Below are 17,684 nucleotides of genomic sequence, written 5' to 3'. Positions count from 1 at the left end.
TACCAGTTTAGCATAGCATCCAAACAATTTTGATCCATACATTGTAAGCATGACCCGTCCAAGCACTTGCCGAAGTGCACAAGGTGGACAGCGCAGATAACTGAAGTGCACGGGACCAACCTATCGTACCCCTCCACTTCCTAGAACAGGGCGCGAAGTACAGACCACTGCGCAACAGATTTTGTGATACAATACTGAATGTTTTGTCTTTTAACTTTTGTATTTGTTTTAAGTTTGTGAAAGCGGATCAGTTCCACCATGGGGACGGGGAGGGTAAGAGGCAGAACTGCAGAGGGCAGGCCAAAAAAAATGGGCATTAGCCATGCTGTTGCAACACAAAAAGGGCATGTAAAGCGGCGTTATCCTAAATGGCGAATTCGCGCCAGCACCCGGTGCATATGCGAATCGGTTGCATTAATTTTCAAAGCTCCTATTCTGCGCACTACAAAAATAAACAGCTGGTGTATGTTATCTGTTCCATCAGACGACACTTCTAAGATGTTCCATACAAGCCAATATCACTGACGAAAATGCTGCCCGGCCAATGTCTTATTGCCGAGTGTGCGCACTTGGCGTGCGTCTACATTTTTTGTACACATGTGCTGGTTTATGACGTCTAACGTGCCAACAACTCAGATTATGGAGAGCTCCACCTTAATGGAGGGCTCCAGAAATTTCAGCCGCCTGGAATTATTTAGCGTGCACTGACATCGCACAGTACACAGGCGCCATGTTCTTCGCTTACATAGGAAAGCGGCCGCCGCTGCCGGGATTCGATCATACGTCATCTGGTTCAATGGAACAGCGCCCTAGCCACTCAGGCGCTACGAAGAGACTCCTTGTGCATATCGGTGTGCTGCGTGTGGATGTGCGAATATTGATGGCTATTCTGATAATACGCCAATTCGGTGTGCTTGAATGTGTGGCGCGTCAGTACATGCCTAACGGTTTTAACTATAATACCTCAAAGCCCATGGTACGAGGCATTAAATCATTGCTGCTATTTTTGAAATAATGGCTACAAATACAGGTTCACGAGTTTTAATTTCTTTCTCGGTAGTGGGAGAAGAAGCCTGCCTGAAAAAGCAATGCGCTAGTTGCCGCACCCGAAGGGGTACTTATAAACTCCCAAGAATGTGTAGTTACACTGAAGCGTCAGTAAGCAAAGAAGTAAACATCACTTTAAAATTATCCACGATTTTCTGAGACGACATTTGTATGATGCGCCTCCTTGAGTACCCCAGCTATTCACCAAGTTGAATATTTTGCTGAAAAGAATGCAATTTCTTAATTTTTACATTACCGTATTAGTACAGCTGAAAGCGATTTATATGAGAAGGATATTCCGACCCTTTTCATCACAACTCACCATGTGCTAACTCGTTGATAAGTCCCGCTTATGGCTTGCCAGATTCGTGGAGTTTTCCGAACCCATTAAACATGCCAGGCAATTTTGACTGCAGTTATACTTCTTTGTGGACAACAAAACCAATGCAGAATATCAATCAAGTGGAAATAACTTCGAAAGAAATCGAACCTAAATTTTTCGTTACGAGCTTATCTGCTGCAGCCATCGCTTGTACCGACCGAAATGGCCTTCTTTGAACACACAGATGACTATTCAAGCTTGAATAAACGTTGCCCTTAGCATAAGTAACGCTTTTTGGACACACATTTCACTATAGCAAGAGTGATGAGTTTTTAAAGCATGTATCTAATTATATATTGATACGCAATGTTCAGGCGCCTCACAATTTGTTGATTAAAACAGTGCTGCAGCACTAGGTACCAGGATTCAATTCATGGTATGATGCCGTGGACCACTGGCTGACTTTGCCCACAGAAGAAGGTAGTGTGATGCTACATATCCGCGAGGCACAGCCCGGGAAACACAAAAGAGCGCGTGACAGGTGTTCTGTCACGTTATGGAAAACGGCACCTGTACACAGTCTGACTGGATGGTGTGCTCTCTGCAAGCGATTGCAACCACGAGCACAAAAATAAATTTCACAGATGCAAGATACATACGTCGAAAGTAATGCCTACATCATGATTCTGATTTATTTACTCCGCAACACACAATAGCACAAGCCGTCTGTAGAACTCTGCACTTTTCGCTTTCGAGTAATTATATGTGGAGTCTGTCAAAAATATACAGCCCAGGGGTTTTTCTTTTCGGCCCCGTAACAGGGCTCGTAACGCAACTCTAGCGTTCGAAATCTCATAGATGACAAAGCTAGTCCTCATTCTCGTCTAGTATGCATTCGTATTCCAGTAATGCAGCCAGGAGCCGCTTTACAGGGGTTAGAAACGAACCCATTGGGCCGTATACTTTTGACAAAGACTGTACATGATGAGAGGCTTCGGCGTCGGAAAACTATTCATGCCGTCACGACACCACCAGGTGGAATGTCAGCCGCGGCGCAGCGTTTCCGCTCACCAAGCATCAACCCATCCGGTTTTGTGTCGCGATACTGCCCACGGGTGACCTGCGTCCGCATAGTCGAACAATAATGGCAGAGGCTGGTTTCCGCCCGCGTCGTTGAAATGAGGCTCGCTTGCCCTTAAAGGGCAGATGAACGGCTCATGTCGTACACAGGCCCGATTACGCAGTAGACATCCCTTGGAAAGCTCGAACTTAATGAAAACAACCACGCCCCGCCGTTTCATACCCAATGCAGCAAGAAATTCGCACGGAGAGACAATATTAGTGTCATTGCTAACCGTGAAACTTCCAGGCTTGTCAAAGAATTGTAGGAGATGCGACGCGCTAGCTGCCAAGATAACCCCAGCACATGCTGTAAAGCGAGATATCTGAAACAGCAAGGTCAAGCTACCGTTTAAACGAGGGTTGGACAGGCTACTTGGACGAGGCCGCACATGCAGCGGCGTCTTTATCTCGCTGCGCAGCTAACATCATTATGGGTGGCAGACGCCGACAAGAAGCACAGCATGTTTAAATAAACAATAGCTATCCCGAATCATCGTCGCATGCTTCTTCAAAAATAATTATAGTGACGTAAAAAGTAAAACTCCTTTAATCAGGCTGTTATTCATTCCTCCTGTTTTATGGTCAGCTGCATCATTCTGAGGTCGCCATCTCGTATTTTAAATGAAAGACACAAAAGCTCAGTGCGCATATTAATACGATTTAGTGAAAATATTTAAAACAAAAAGAATCATTCGCGCGTCACGCATGGGTCATTTACGTCAGCCGGTGGATCGTCGTCTCAGATGTTGCAATGCAGGCCCTGCGCGCGAAACCCATCGATATGGAAAGGGTTTATGGACTAAGTAGCTTCCAGGTGGATGCTGAACTGGAGGCATAAAAAGCACTCGCGCCTCGTTCTTCTAGGTATAGATATAAGATATTTTAACAATAGGTACTCATAGTACTTTATAGAGATGCTAAAATGGTAAATCAAACTCGAATCAAATTTTGCTTCCATTAAATAGCAGCCCCGTCTCTAGAACGCAGTGGCTAGGACGCTCGACTGCTGAGCCCAAAGATGAAGGATCGAATCCCGGTCGCGACTGCCGTTTTTCAGTGGAGGCGAAAATCAAGGCGGCCGCGTGCTGTGCGACGTCAGTGCTCGTTAAACAATCCCAGGTGGTCGAAATCGCCTGGGCTCTGCCTTAAGGCGTCTCTGATAGTCTGAGTCGCTTTGGGCCGTCAGACCCCATATGTCAACCAACCAACTAGCCAACCAACCTACCTTTAATAGCCATAGATTGTGGGCAGAGCGAACCGTACTAATTGTTTCTCATCGCACTTTTCACCAACTTGATGTGATTTCCAGATCCACGTCGCACTTCTTTGTTTGTGTATGCTTATCCCGGTTTTTCTTTTCCCAGTCAAAATCCGCTACAGGTTGCTATAACGTTGCAGGCAGCGCTGAAAGGCTACCGCGTCCTTCCGACTGCATACGTCTGACGACGAGAGCAACGATAACAAAATCACAGAGTTTAAAAGGTATTTACCCCCCCTTCCACCTCCCCTGGCAGCAAGAGATGAAAACTCGCCTTGTCTACGTTTTGTACAAGCGAAGCGAAACCTTTCATACCGTTCTTTATTGTTCGAAAGCAGCACTCGTCATGCGTACTCGGTGGAGTGTTGCAAAGCAGGCCCGCCTTTGTGGCGCTGTCGCTCGCTTCACTTGTCTGGAACCCTATGTGGAAGGCCGCGTGTTGTTTTGACTGCAGTGAGTAAACACACACACTGAGTGACAAGGGTGGAAATTGGGGCTAGTCGTTATTGTTCCATGATGTAAAAGAAAGTGGAAAACCAAGACAACGCACAAGAGAAGAAACACTTGAAAAAAGTATAGGAAGGTAGTACTTGTAGTGTGCTTCTTCACTTGTCCGTTGTTCGGTTTAGCGCTCTCTTTTGACATCATGGACACACTAAATAGGATACTGCGCGTGTGACCACAAGGGATGATAGAGTTAGCTACGTGTGGGCTTCGCCCTGCGAGTGAAAGCGAGTCTCGCTTTATCTGATGTCACGAACAGTGCCTGCGCAATGGCAATCTCCAATGACCCAACAAAAAAAAGAAAAAGAAAATTACGAGAATGTTAATTAGCCACATCCTATGCAATATACCGCCACGAGCTGGCCAAAGCTAAGCCAAAGTGGCACGCTAGATAGAAGAGTCATCACTTGCATTTATTCCTGTCCGCGAACAGGAATAGAATAGCGTTGAAAGGAATACATGCATGCCATGACTCATCTAGCTAGTGCACCGCTTTGGCCTCGCCTTTTGTTTTCGACACTGATCTAACACAGAAGCCAGCTAGGCCAAGTGATGGTGCTTCCGTGCCGACCAGCTGTGCAAGCTAAACCGAGCTTTATCCCTCTGCTCTGAGGAAATAACAACGAGGCATCACGAAAGCACGCTGATGCATATTCTATGGGACTGCTGTGCATAATTTGCGTACATGCGCGTCCAAAGTTTAAAAGCATCCACGAATCAACGAAGAATGCTCAAGCATCCCTTCATTGATTGCCAGTAAATTGATTCTAGTGTCCACACTGATCGCTTGGAAGTATGGAAACGTGTTCTCTTCTTCATTTTCATCGGGCAATGCAATTAGGTGCACCTGACGCAGACCCCATGCAGAAGAACATCACGTGGACAGTATAGGTTCTGTTTGGTTTTTGGGGTTTAACGTCCCAAAGCGACTCTGGCTATGAGAGACGCCGTAGTGGATGACTCCGGCAATTTCCAACGTGCACTCCGCCGAGGCCGGGATTCGGTCCCGCATCCTTGGGAACAGCAGTCAAGCGCGCTAACCACTGTGCCGCACCGGAGGGGGGGGGGCGTGGACAGTATAGCAATATAGGCTGGACCCAATATCTCACACTCAGCTCCAAACTACCAACGCCAGTAAATTCAAAACAGTCGGTTAATTGGACAAGTTTTTAGTAGGACCCGGACGGTGAAAGAGGACTGTGTTGTGAGCAAGCATTATGGCATACTATATGCGAAGTAAACGAGCAGAAACTTTTGCGCTGAATTGCCTTCTCGCATCTTTGTTTGCGTGTTTAGAGTTCCAGTCATTATGCACTGATCTTAAGTTTAGGACAATGCAGCCAGTTATGAAACGAAAAATGGCAGTTGTAACGTTAAAAGATAGGAGGCGTGCAGAGTTGGTCAGTGAAATAACTCGAGTTAATGACATTCTAACAAAAATCATGAAGAATTGAGCATAGGCAGAACATGTAATGCAGAGAGGGGATGACTGATGGTCGCTAAGGATAGCAAATCTAATTTCAAGGCAAGGAAGGCTTAGCAGGAGGAAGGGGGCAAAAATTATGTGAGTGTAGATGAGATTAAGAAGTTTGCAGGGATCAAGTAAATGCAGCTGGCACAGGACCGGGTATGAAGGATTGTGGAAAATTCCTTCGCTCTGCAGTGAGTACAGTCCACATGATGATAATGATGGCAATGACGATGCGTGAATTCTATGTGAATTCGCATTGCTCTGCCGCTAGCTCATAAGCGGAGAAAAATGTGACCTGATCGCCGACTTATATTTTCCCGCCCTGAGAGACAACAATGGGTTTGTTTTTTTACAGTGTTTAGAAAACGGGGTGTACTGCGTGACGTATGAATAGGGCCGAAAATTTACTGCGTTACTTTGGACTGATCATTTAAGTTATTTGACGCCTAGGATTGAGCCCAAGGTCATTTTGCTTTTCGTATTTTCAGAGTTCAGCACGTCTTATTCTGTGGGTAATTGCCCCATTTTGTACCTTGCATTTGCGAAAATTTCTAAGACGAGCCTTCATATTTACGTGAAGCCAAGGTGAGGCTGTATTCGGAAAGCATATCGATTGGATTTGTAAACCAGGTGGTTGTCCTCCTCGAAGGGGAGTTCGGAGTAGTTCGGCTCGCATGGCTTCAGCTAACGATAGAGATCGCAAAACAGGCAAGAAAGGCAGGCACTGGTAGAACACTTTTTACTGGTCATTCTTATGACCCTGATGGTCATAAGGTCTCATTGTTGGTGTCATTGAGCTTCTTTAATTTTCTGGCAAAAGGAACTGCCCATTAGCTTAAAGCATTCTCAAGAACATCAAATTCCCGCTTTGGATTGTATGGCTCGAACCAGATTTTGCTTGCACTATTATCGCTGTAAAGCTGGATACCATGGAATTAATTCAATCCTTTTCGACACTGCCGGTTTTAAAGCTCAAGTTGCTACCAATACTGTGGAAGGACATGTCGCAAGGTTATTTCAGCGAAAGCTACCCTGCGCTAGGTTTTCAAGCCGTCGGCTTGGCACTGTGTATGCCGTTGCCTAGCAACTGTCATGTGGTATAGACCTATAGCTGGACCAGGTGTTGGAGGAGGAAAGAAGATGAGCAACAATAAAAAAAAAGAAGAAGAAAAGGAATAAAAAGAAGAGAAAAAAATGAAAATTAAGAAGAAAAAGAATGAAAAGAAGAAGAAGAATGAAAAGAAGAAGAAGAATGAAAAGAAGAAGAAGAGGAAGACGAAGATGAAAAAGAAGAAGACGAAGAAGACATAACTAGCTAGTTTGTAGAGGCGAACGACCACAACGAGTTGCTAGGACAGAAGGGTCGTTCGAACATTGTGACGGCGGCACATTAAATCCAGATGTCCGCAGAAACATTTGCTGCAACAGCTTTCGCTGTATATGACTAGGTTCAAGCCATGCTTAAACCCCCACAATTTTTCTGCATTACGTCATTCATAAATTAGCATCTCTAGGGCTTTGAGAAAGGAAAGAGGAATTCGCTTGGAAATAAAGATAGGAATACACATAAGCATTTTCCTTTGGCATTCAGCCTTGGAATGAATAAAGACAACATGCCGAAGACTAGTCGAAAGGGCAGGGCCGATTACATTCAAATTGCGCGCTCATGCTCCTCGTACGCATGTTGATTTCATACCATATATTCACTTCAGATTCTCAATGCGCGGGAACTGGATGACGCGGAAATAAATAAATACCCCTAGAAAATTAACTCCACTGATAAGATGATAGGTGTAGCAGTTTTTACTGGTTTTTCTTTCACTCGGCATTCGTGTTTTCATTTGGCTGCGTGCACCTGGCTCTGACATGCTTAGAGCTCCCTCGTACCGCGGTTATTGAACCTAGAGACCAGCATCCTCTGAGGCGCCGCATCTACCATGGAACGACTGAAGATGCCGCCGGTGAGGGCGTGATCAACTCACGGAAACAGTTCTTCGAACACGGTGTTAAATATTTATGTTCTCTGCTGAGCGCTGCTCCAGGTACTTCTTTTATTTCCTTTATACGCCACTGTATCATACTCTATAATGTGCCTCCTGATTAACTGCAGCGTTATTTTATTTTGTGAAACATATTGACTTCGCGTTTTGAAGACGCGCTAAGTTCCAGATTGTTTCTATTTTCCGCAGCGCCAAAACAGGTACCGAAGAAGATGTGTTCTGCCCTCCTATATATAAAGCAAGTTACGATGTCCTGCTCATAGTATCTTCATGCTCCATCACTATAATTTTAGCACTGCTCATTGCTGCGAGGTACCTGTAGAGTTCATTTTTCATGCTTCCAGTGACTTCAGCGAAGAGTACTTTCTGAAAATCTGCAGCGCAAGAAAAAACGGCGGTCAGATAGCAAGACACGAAAAGGAACTTTGCCTGTTTGCCTATCTCTCCTTCGTGTTTCCATCGCGCTGCAATTCATAATGAGCTATAACCAATCGGCTAACTACCGGTATTGATTGATTATCTCTGGAGCAAAAAAAAAACTTTCGGTCACAACGGGAATCTCGAAAACATCACACAGCACCGTCGCTTGCACCCTTAGAAGATGGAAATCGCATAACTTGTGAATGATGTCTGATTTCTCGCTGCTCCAAATGTTTCCGCATCGTGATATCTTATGTCACCACTGGCCGCGGCTTCAGTGCTCTCTTGACAACTTCCCCGCAAATCAAGGCTGGTGCATAACTCTCACCTCGTGACTTTAAATTCCGTCTGCATCACAGGCCTTTTTTTTTTTCGTGCTGCGAAACAGGAATTCCAAACAGGGCCCACCAAACGTAAGCATCGCTCTTTATTAGAATGTAGTGGCATGAAAGAGAAGCCAGCAGGTGTATGCTGCACCTATGCCGCTCATGTCGCCAGTGAGTCACTAGCACATGCGCCCACGGCTACGCCTGGTGTCACGTGACCACGCGGCAAAGCTTAGGCAGCTGCCTGTCAGGAAAAGCTGCTTTCCCTTGGAGCTGAGGCCGCGACTCTTCCTCTTCGTTTGACAACTCAATTACGCGGTGGGCAGGGGAAATGCAATAGCAATCGTGTCGCCGGAAGCAGCTAACATTTTCCATCATTGTGTCCTTCTGCATCGCGATGTCTTGTATGTATGTGTGTATGCATGTGTCAGAACTAATATAAGGGCCTCTTTGAACGCAAGCATTCACTGAGGAGTCGTCGGCATGGTGCGGAGAAAGCCGTTTCTAATACGAAGATGGGCTCGTACTGAACAGGAGAATTCGGTGGCGCTCCAAATTTGCATTTGATGTGTCATTAGCCGCAGCAGCCCCCTTAGCCGCAGTCATTAGCCGCAGCAGCTCCTTAGCGTATACATATAAAAATAATGCTGCAGATGTGGAAACCTACAATCATATAAATCAGCCTTACGGTCGCCTAACTCGGGAGTTCTACAAACACGAAGAGCTGGACAGGAACTAAAAGAAAATGACGATATAATATTGAGACCTTCCAAGAACAACAGCACATCGTTATCGGCCAGTCATCAGGTTAGCATCTAGACCCGGAACAAAGCTCCCAGGAAACGCAGGTACGAGTGAATAAAGACGGTATAGAGGCGCTAAATTATAATTCAATTTTATTTGAGAGATCAGCCGATATATATAGGAGCAGTCTCCTGTTTTTCTACAGACCGTTCTGATAAATTATCATCAAAACTTGGCGCTTGTCTGCCGTCTTCAATCATTTTTCCGTTCGCGTTCCGCGTGGTTTGTGTGAAGAATGGTTCCCCAACGAACCCAAAGCAACACTTCACTAGCTGCTAGACATTTTACGTACAGCCGAATATCTGAGAAACTAAGCATTTATTGCCAACGACCGTCTATAACGTGCCACGCGCGATTTGACATACGGAGCTTTTCTATGTGTGCTCTTGACAACGTTCTGCCGGAGCCTTGAGGGCTGCTTTTATACTGGGTTACATTACTTTTCCATTTATGTGGAGTTAGTTGGAATGCTCGTTCTAAAAACCAGTGTGCCCTCTGAAAATATCTACACAAACGCCTGGTAAACAGCACTGAAAAATCTCGCTATATCATGATAACAGGAAACTGGAACGACGAAGCGCTGAGCACACAACTCATGGTGTCACCAACAGGTGCGTGTGCAGTCACGCGGTCACGTGGTCTGAAACTGTGCTGCTGAATGCTTCTTAAATCACGTGTCTTCATGGTCTACTGAATTCACGTTCGTACAAATATGTCCCGGTGAGGGTTTTTAAAAACATCCACATGAACGCGTGGTAAACAGCACTAGAAAACCTCGCTGTATCCCGATAACAACGGGAATGACGATGCGCTGTGCACACAAAGCGTGCATCCTCCAAGTGCGTGGCAGTCATGCGGTCGCGTGGTCTAAAACTATGCTACTTAACGCTTTTTTACAGCACATGTCTTCATGGTCTACCGAACTCACGCTCTCTTAAAGCGGTTTTTTTTTTCTGTTTACGCGACCGGTTTCATGTCATGTCTTCATAAAGCGCACGTAGCGAGGACATTCCAAGAATCGAATACAAAAAGGCACTTGCAGTCGATACATGTGGAGCCACTCCGATGGAATACAGCGACCACGACCCTGAATCGTGAAGCATTGCGGTTACACCTCTGCTAATGCTACGTATCTCAGCAGCAAATCAAGCTGAAATTAACGCGGAATTCATAACCAGCCTCATGGGTGGCGTCAGCAGGAAACGGTGCTAAAACTATCATGAGACTTCGTATCCAAATTTGGACGCGACTGTTCTTTTTGCAACGTTAGTGGGGCTGTCATACCAAGTTGCTTCCCACTTAGCGTACATCTCTGTTAGTCAAGTTAGATGCCAGTTTTCTATAAGGATTCGAAATAACGATATGTGTCGCTGAATATGGAGTATCGATGATTGTGCAAGCTTAGACCATGCGGTGAGCCGCAATGATGGAGGATCGAGCCAAGCACACTTCAAGATTATATGCTATAGTATTCTAAACAGATGGTGTCGTTAAATGTCCTCTAAATTTTTCCCATCATGGAATGCCTTGATCTTAATATTTGCTAAAAACCGGCTACTGTGTGCGCAACGACATAAACCTGCTATAACTCGTTAAGTTTGTTTGTTTATTTGTTTGTTTGTTTGTTTCGAAGAAAACGCCACGTGCACAATACAGTGCTATGTACGACGAGCTTCAAGCTTGCTTCCCTCTTCTGCTCGATGCGCTGCTATTGCAAGGGACTTATATTAGTTTTCATCCAAAATAGTAAGCGATAAATGATGAGTGGTGATGAACTGATGGTCAATTTTTCGTTCAAAAGCAAAACTTTCTCAGATGCCTCAGCAAACTAGGTAAAAATTATAGGGGTCACTTAAGCTCCGCCTACACAGATATTAAGCAGTAGCGTATAGGCAACCAGCCTACATATAAATTAAGCCCCGCTTTAAACGAGCCGTATGGATGTGCCTGCATAACCTAGGTGTAGAATGGGAAACTCGACGTCCGAGAGCATTGAAAAATTCATTCTTATTCCACATTCCCACCTCAAATTACAAACCCCAGTAGTCAGCTACTATCAACATTCTGATACTGTGAGGTCTTGTTAAGTCGCACAAACCATCGAAGGATCATTGCCCGGTCATGCCAGCTACTGTCAGCACCATACTCGGAATTTCCCACTCAAAACGCCGAGGCCAGAGTTTATTCGTAATGTGCCTTTTAACAATATCGCGTTAAAGGGCACTTCGCGCTTGCGGGTAAGGCCAAGAAAAAAGGATTGCGAAAAGAACACGGTGAAGATTTAGTACTTTAGAATGACGGCCTGTGGAGAATTGGTTCCTGACTTTAAAACCACTACAGCGCAAAGACGACAACACAAGAAAGAAAATGAAACCACATGCGTGTTGTTTTCTTTACGCCATAGCGGTTTTAAACATTTGGTGTTAAGGGCATATGCTTTAGCAGAGCGAAGCATTTCACTCTGCCACAGGGGTATCTGCTGGGTCATAACACCAGCCGCTTCAGCGGTGAATTGTTGTTGCAGCGCCACCTTGAAGAGTATTATCGAATGTTCACAACGCCGACGACAGACGAATTTTCGGTTAATTTAATAGGGTTAGTAAAGCTTTCACCTTAAAAACCCAGAAGCGAACAACTGACTGCCTCTCATACAGGTGCGCTAAGAGTCATCCCTCTGCTCAAACAGACCAGTAACGATTATGACGCCGGAATGGCTTTGAATTTGGGCGACCAAACAACCATCCTAAAAAGAAAACCGATGAGACACGAAAATTTGATCAAAACGCTCAGGGGTCTAAACCCGCGCGCTCCAATAATGTACACCAGACCTAAATGCATGAAGGGGAACACCGAGATATTTAAGCAGCTCGCATACAGTCCATTATATTTTGGTATATATGGGTAATGTTGAGCCCCTTGAACCAATCCGCTCGTCAGATCTACTGTAACGATGGATCCGAGCTCCAGAGACACTGTCAAACTCACCTACCACTGATACAGTTTTGTCATTGCTGGGTTTGTCCGAGCATAAAAAGGCGATCAAAGTGTCTAGAAGCGAAGGGTAGTTGGCTCAAGCGTGTTACATGCGCACAAAATGAACGCGTTGTGGTGCGTATGACTAAAGAACGTCTGCTTGGGATGGTTACCAACATTCAATAATTTTTTATGATTTAAGCAAATATAAAAATTCATTTTATGCGGTAATCAGTGCAATGTCGCTGTCAAGGAAAAATGAGAAAGAAAAAGGAGGAGAAGGCGTCATCGCGTCTAATCTTAAGGCGAAGTTCAAGCGTCCTCCAAATGTTATCTAAAGCACGCTCATGTAGCTTATGATGATGACATTTTCTCATGTGCGTTAGCATGATAATGTACAGTGTACAAATAAAGGAAGTTGTTGTTATTGCTGTTGTTGTTGTGGCTGTAGGAAGAAGGAAAAGAAAATGCACGGGCCTGTTACTGGCTCTGCAGCTGAGCCACCTCCGCTTCTCACAAATGCTGCGCTGCTTAGTTTTACACAGACAAAGGAACTGGACAAACGCTGAGGTTAAGCGCAATCTACCAACTGAAGTTTTATTTCTTAGAAAAGGAAAAAGGAAACACAAGCGCACGACGTAATCTGAGGATCGTGAATACACATAAATCAAAACAGTGCACTGTAACAGCAAGAACAACTAAGGAATGAAACCATGAAAATCTTAAAAATAAACACCTTATCGTTACAACTGCATAGAAATAAAACTTCAGTTGGTAGATTGCACTTAACCTCAGCGTTTGTCCAGTTCCTTTGTCCGTCTAAAACTAAGCAGCGCAGCGTTTGTAAGAAGATGTTCCAACTAGCTCATCTCAAGCACTTCCACCTCTGCTGCCTCGTGCGGACAAAAAAGAAAATAGAGAAGAAAGAAAACGAAGAGAGAGAGAAAGACGCGCGCCACAACAACGGCCGTCGTCCACCACCTAAGCGGTGGCGGGTGCAATGACGGCCTACAACAGATAAAAATTTGATAGCTGGCTAGCTCCCGCCGCAAGTGGCGCTGACCTACCGTCCCAGCCCCATAGGGCCACGAACTGCCACCCTTCACCTAGTACCTATAGTTCATAACGGCCATGAAAATGCTTCGCTGTCAGTAATACAACTTCAAAGGAAATTTAGTTGGCATGTATTCCATAATGGAACGCCTTGAGAATAAGGTAGTATTAAAGTCTGAAGTCCGCATAGCCTGTTTTTTTTTTTTTCTTCGTCATTGATGCTCGTGTACAGGCCGAGTCTGAGCAGCCATCGATACTTCACCATGAGTGGCGCACTTTCGCCGTCGCCCGCTCCGTTGCGGGAAACTATTTGCTTGAGTACACACATGGAGTGCCGATTCTGGGTCCATTTCAGTCTGTCGCGCGATCTGTTAGGCATATTTGCACATTACCACCAAGCGCAGCTGCAACTTTTGCCGAGCCCTCCACTGCGCTAGGCCATATGTAACCCTGTAACATCACCAATATATTTCCCATTCAGCTGAATTTATTGCTAACAACGTTATGATTCTTTTTTTTTTCGTGATGCGGCTTCTAAAATTGCATTTATAATGCGGAAAGGAGTGATATAATCCCAATTGCGCCCTTTGTGACATGCCCATCTTGGTTGCGTTGGTGATGCTAAACTTGGCAGTACTTCAACTTTTGCAGAATACAGCAAATCGCGTAGGGTGGCAAATTGGACAAGCCTGCAAATCCTGAGGTAGAACCCACTTGGGAACACTCCAAATATGTGACTGAAATTGACATGTCGCATAAGCGGTAACGGGTGAAACGTATCCCGAAGAGTAATTACCACACGTTGTTCGCACATATGCCCAAAGCAAGCACTTGGAAAAGACGATTTTATAACGAGTAGTGTACGTCTTAACAAAAATATGTTCTATGTACATGAACTATACACTATTGTTCAGGAAAACAGTGTCAGACCAACATAACGCGCAACAGGACACGCTGAGTCAACGAAGTTTTAGGCATGAGACCATGAAGAGCACATCACTAAGAGTGAGTGCCACTTCGGTTCGAACTTCGTCTGTAGATAGGATGATCTCTAGGATAGGATGATTGGTTATTTAGTCGTAGCTACCACCGCAGCCGATCGTCCTATGTGCAGACTGCGACATATTCATGCACTGTTTATTGCACATCATCGTCTCTATAAACTTCCATATCTGTGGGCAAAAAGCTTTCGCACGTCTTACTCGAATTCAGAACGATAAAACCATATCTAAATGTTGATTCGCTTCGACGCAGCAGTCAAGGAGGGTGGCTTACTGTTGCCAGTGGAGAGCTTTATTTTTAAGGCTATAAAGCCTTTCTAGGCTGATGGAACGAAATCCCGTGCCCGGGAGTTGTGCGTGAGATCTGTGCTCTAGATTCGTTGATATTAGGTCCTATCTAGCGTTCCTGACATCTGCAATGCCACACTTGAACGCGCGCCAAGGAACGCCACGTAATAGGATAGTGTACCGTCCAAACACACTTGTCGGAGAAAGTGACAGATACTGCGCCTTTCCTTTCCTGTAAACCAATTATAATTATATGTATCACTGCAACGAAAGCCAATAAGGGGCAAATGATAAGAGATGAATGATTCAAGAAGGAGGGTAGGCTTTCACCATTCTTTTCCTAAGACATCTAAGAGACCCTCTATTCTTTTTATTCGTTTAAGGTACTGCACGCTCTTTTTGGGTCCATTCAGGAGAGCATGGGCCCGAAAAACATAGCATCGCTTTATGGTATAAAGGCTAAGATAATAACAACTGAATGACTAATGCAGTCAGGCAAGCTCAGCAACTGGTTACCTCATTAGCCGTACTCTGACAGTCCTAAAACTCCATAATAACGGTAATCAGCGATTCCGAATTTAAAATGAAAGCAGGGTAATGTCAATCTGAGGACTTTTTATACTATACCGATGCTAAATTGGGTTATCCTTATCATCTAAAAGCGGAACATACTTTTTTGGAAGAGAGACCTGTTCTCTATATTCACTTTCACTCCCATCTACCTCCCTTCCCTTACGGCGCGGTTCAGGCGTCCACAGCTACAAGTGTGACAGATACTGCGCCTTTCCTTTCCTGTGAACCAATTATTAATAAATTTTGGAACAACGCTACATGCAGCTGCACGGCACACATCTGCTCTCTACGGTGTGGTAATCAAAATGGCGGGTCATAGCGGACAACACACTTGTGCCCTACTTGCGCGGCTAAAGAAAAATAAAGTCGGGAGGCGAGGGGATAGCGCACAAGCTTTGAGGTTCCCTAGCCGGAGATAGCCAGACATAGCAAGCGACATAGGTGGTGAAACGGCTGAAAACTAGCGGCATTAGCGCAATAAGGAGGAGGCTCTCTAATCCACGACGAACATCGAAAATTATTGCTCCCAAAAATCTCTTTCTACCCAGCTCCCTCATCTTCCAATGCGAGCATGCCGCGGCGGTCCAGTCAAGGAGGGGGCACAGATGGCTTTGACAACGCCTTTGGGTAGTCAGAGGGCATCTATGTACCACAGTACGTATACAAGTGAGTGAACAACCATTGAATATAAGTACAGGCTTGCAACGAAGGATCACAATGTAAAAATTGAAATGTTATTCAGTATAATAATGGGCTTAATTACTGAAAGCTGTGATCATTCCAAGCCTCCAGTAATATAGTGAAAGAATTATTGCAGAGTCGATGGAAAATACATTAAGAGAACCAATACTGTAAATGCGAGAAATAAAAAGAAATAGTGCATGGTTCCGCTAAACCGAAACGCTTCTTGCTCAAGTAAGCAACTTTCCAAAAAGTATTGCTGCTTTTCTTTGCTGCTGAAACTGACAGTTTCCTGGATCAGCCGATCATAATATTGTTTAAACCCAAACGTGAGCAAAACTGCAACAAAAGAATATTCATATTCGAGCTCTCCCTTTCCAAGTTCCGACGATATCACGAGCAGAGCATTAATCAGTTAGTTACTCTGGAGCCCAAAGTGTTTTACACCGAGCGTGCATCGTCATTTTTCTTTCATATAGAATGACTTACCGATGAACCAAGAAGAAATCGCGAAGCTTGATTCCAGAGCAACCTCGTCACTGTCAGCTCACGCACACGAGACACGCAGGAAGCAGTGCAGCAGACCACCAGCGTGTAAGAAGTGTCGATGTCCGAGGCCGGAAGACAAACCAGGGCCACTCTAACGCTTGCACACGCGGTTGGCGGCGGAGGATTAGCTGGTCCAGCCAGAGGAGCACAACGCGTTCTGCACTCGCCGCTGGTGCGACACGGGATGTAGGTATATACATATTGCGGCGGCAGCGGGGAGAGGGGGAGCGGGGGCGTTCCTCAAGGTCATCATGCACGCGCGTTTGCGTTACAGCGTAACCGGCTGGCTCACCGCTCTGCAGCAGCATCGGCTGTCTCCTCGAAGCCATGACGATGATGCGCCAGCAAACAGCCGAAAAAAAAAACGCAGGCAGTACTTCGACGCCTCGCTGCAGGAAGCTAAGCGGCGGCCAGCGCCCCGCCCCGAATGAGCCCCTAGAAGACAGGAGAACTGTCCGTGTTCGGCAAGACGAATGGCGCTTTTAGTCACAACATGTACGGAGCAGTAGTACTACGACAGCCACGGAGTCGGCATGCATGCGAGCACTCAAGAATGGCTCACCACAGAGCATCGTTACAACTGCATAGGCCAGAATGCAGAAAAAGTATCGCCTCTCTTCTGGGAAGTTCGACGTCCCTGCCAAAACGAATCTGCACGGTTGCTCATTTTCCGCAGCGCGCAGTTGCAGAGAGCGATAAATAACGATCAAATCCCGGCAAAAAGATCCTGCAAATTGTGGTAAAGTAATAAAATTAAAAATAAAGCTTACGTGCTCAGAATTCAGAGCATGTTACAGAATCAAATATGACCTCGGTTAATTTGGCACTTACGACATCGGTATAGCCTGCAACTCATGCTGTAGCTTCTACACGTGTATTTAAACGTGTTACACATATGAAACATTCATTTAAACCAAACTGAAGTGGCTACGGCGGCGATAGCTTTCTAAAACTACTGCGACAGTCAAACTCACCCTATGAGCGTGACAGCTAGCGTTAATGGGTCTCGTTTGGCGACTCCCCCATGTAACTCGCTCTTCTTATTAAACATTTTCACCACCACCACCCCCTTATTCTCGTTGAGCACCTTTAGATTCAGTGCGCTTGACTACAAATCCGTTAACTTGTGTCTTTAATATCTCGCACACTCTTATCAGACCACAGCAATGTCTATCACGATCGTAATTTGTCACCCGATATAGGCCTAACGCGCGCTTTAACCAAGCCACATACGATCGCGCCTGCGTGGCCTAGGAGTTGCGTGCCTTCGTCGTCATCCAAGGTGCCTGGAA

At 45.3% G+C, this 17,684-nt stretch overlaps 1 protein-coding gene across 1 annotated transcript in view; it reads right to left on the bottom strand.

Annotated features, from left to right (window-relative positions):
• Window positions 1-17,456, bottom strand: part of LOC146185465 (venom allergen 5-like) — a 41,758-nt gene extending 24,302 nt beyond the window's left edge. The window contains exon 1 of the mRNA XM_084606430.1: window positions 17,367-17,456. Coding sequence (XP_084462556.1) covers window positions 17,367-17,443 — 77 coding nt within the window. The 5' untranslated portion in view covers window positions 17,444-17,456. The remainder of the gene's footprint in view (window positions 1-17,366) is intronic.
• Between the last annotated feature and the right edge of the window lie 228 nt (window positions 17,457-17,684).

The sequence above is a fragment of the Amblyomma maculatum genome, chromosome 6, assembly GCF_055883805.1.
Source record: "Amblyomma maculatum isolate TAMU_Amacu chromosome 6, ASM5588380v1, whole genome shotgun sequence".
Taxonomy (NCBI): Eukaryota; Metazoa; Arthropoda; class Arachnida; order Ixodida; family Ixodidae; genus Amblyomma; species Amblyomma maculatum.
The sequence above is the reverse complement of the archived record's forward strand: the minus strand, read 5'-3'. Positions and strand labels throughout refer to the sequence as shown.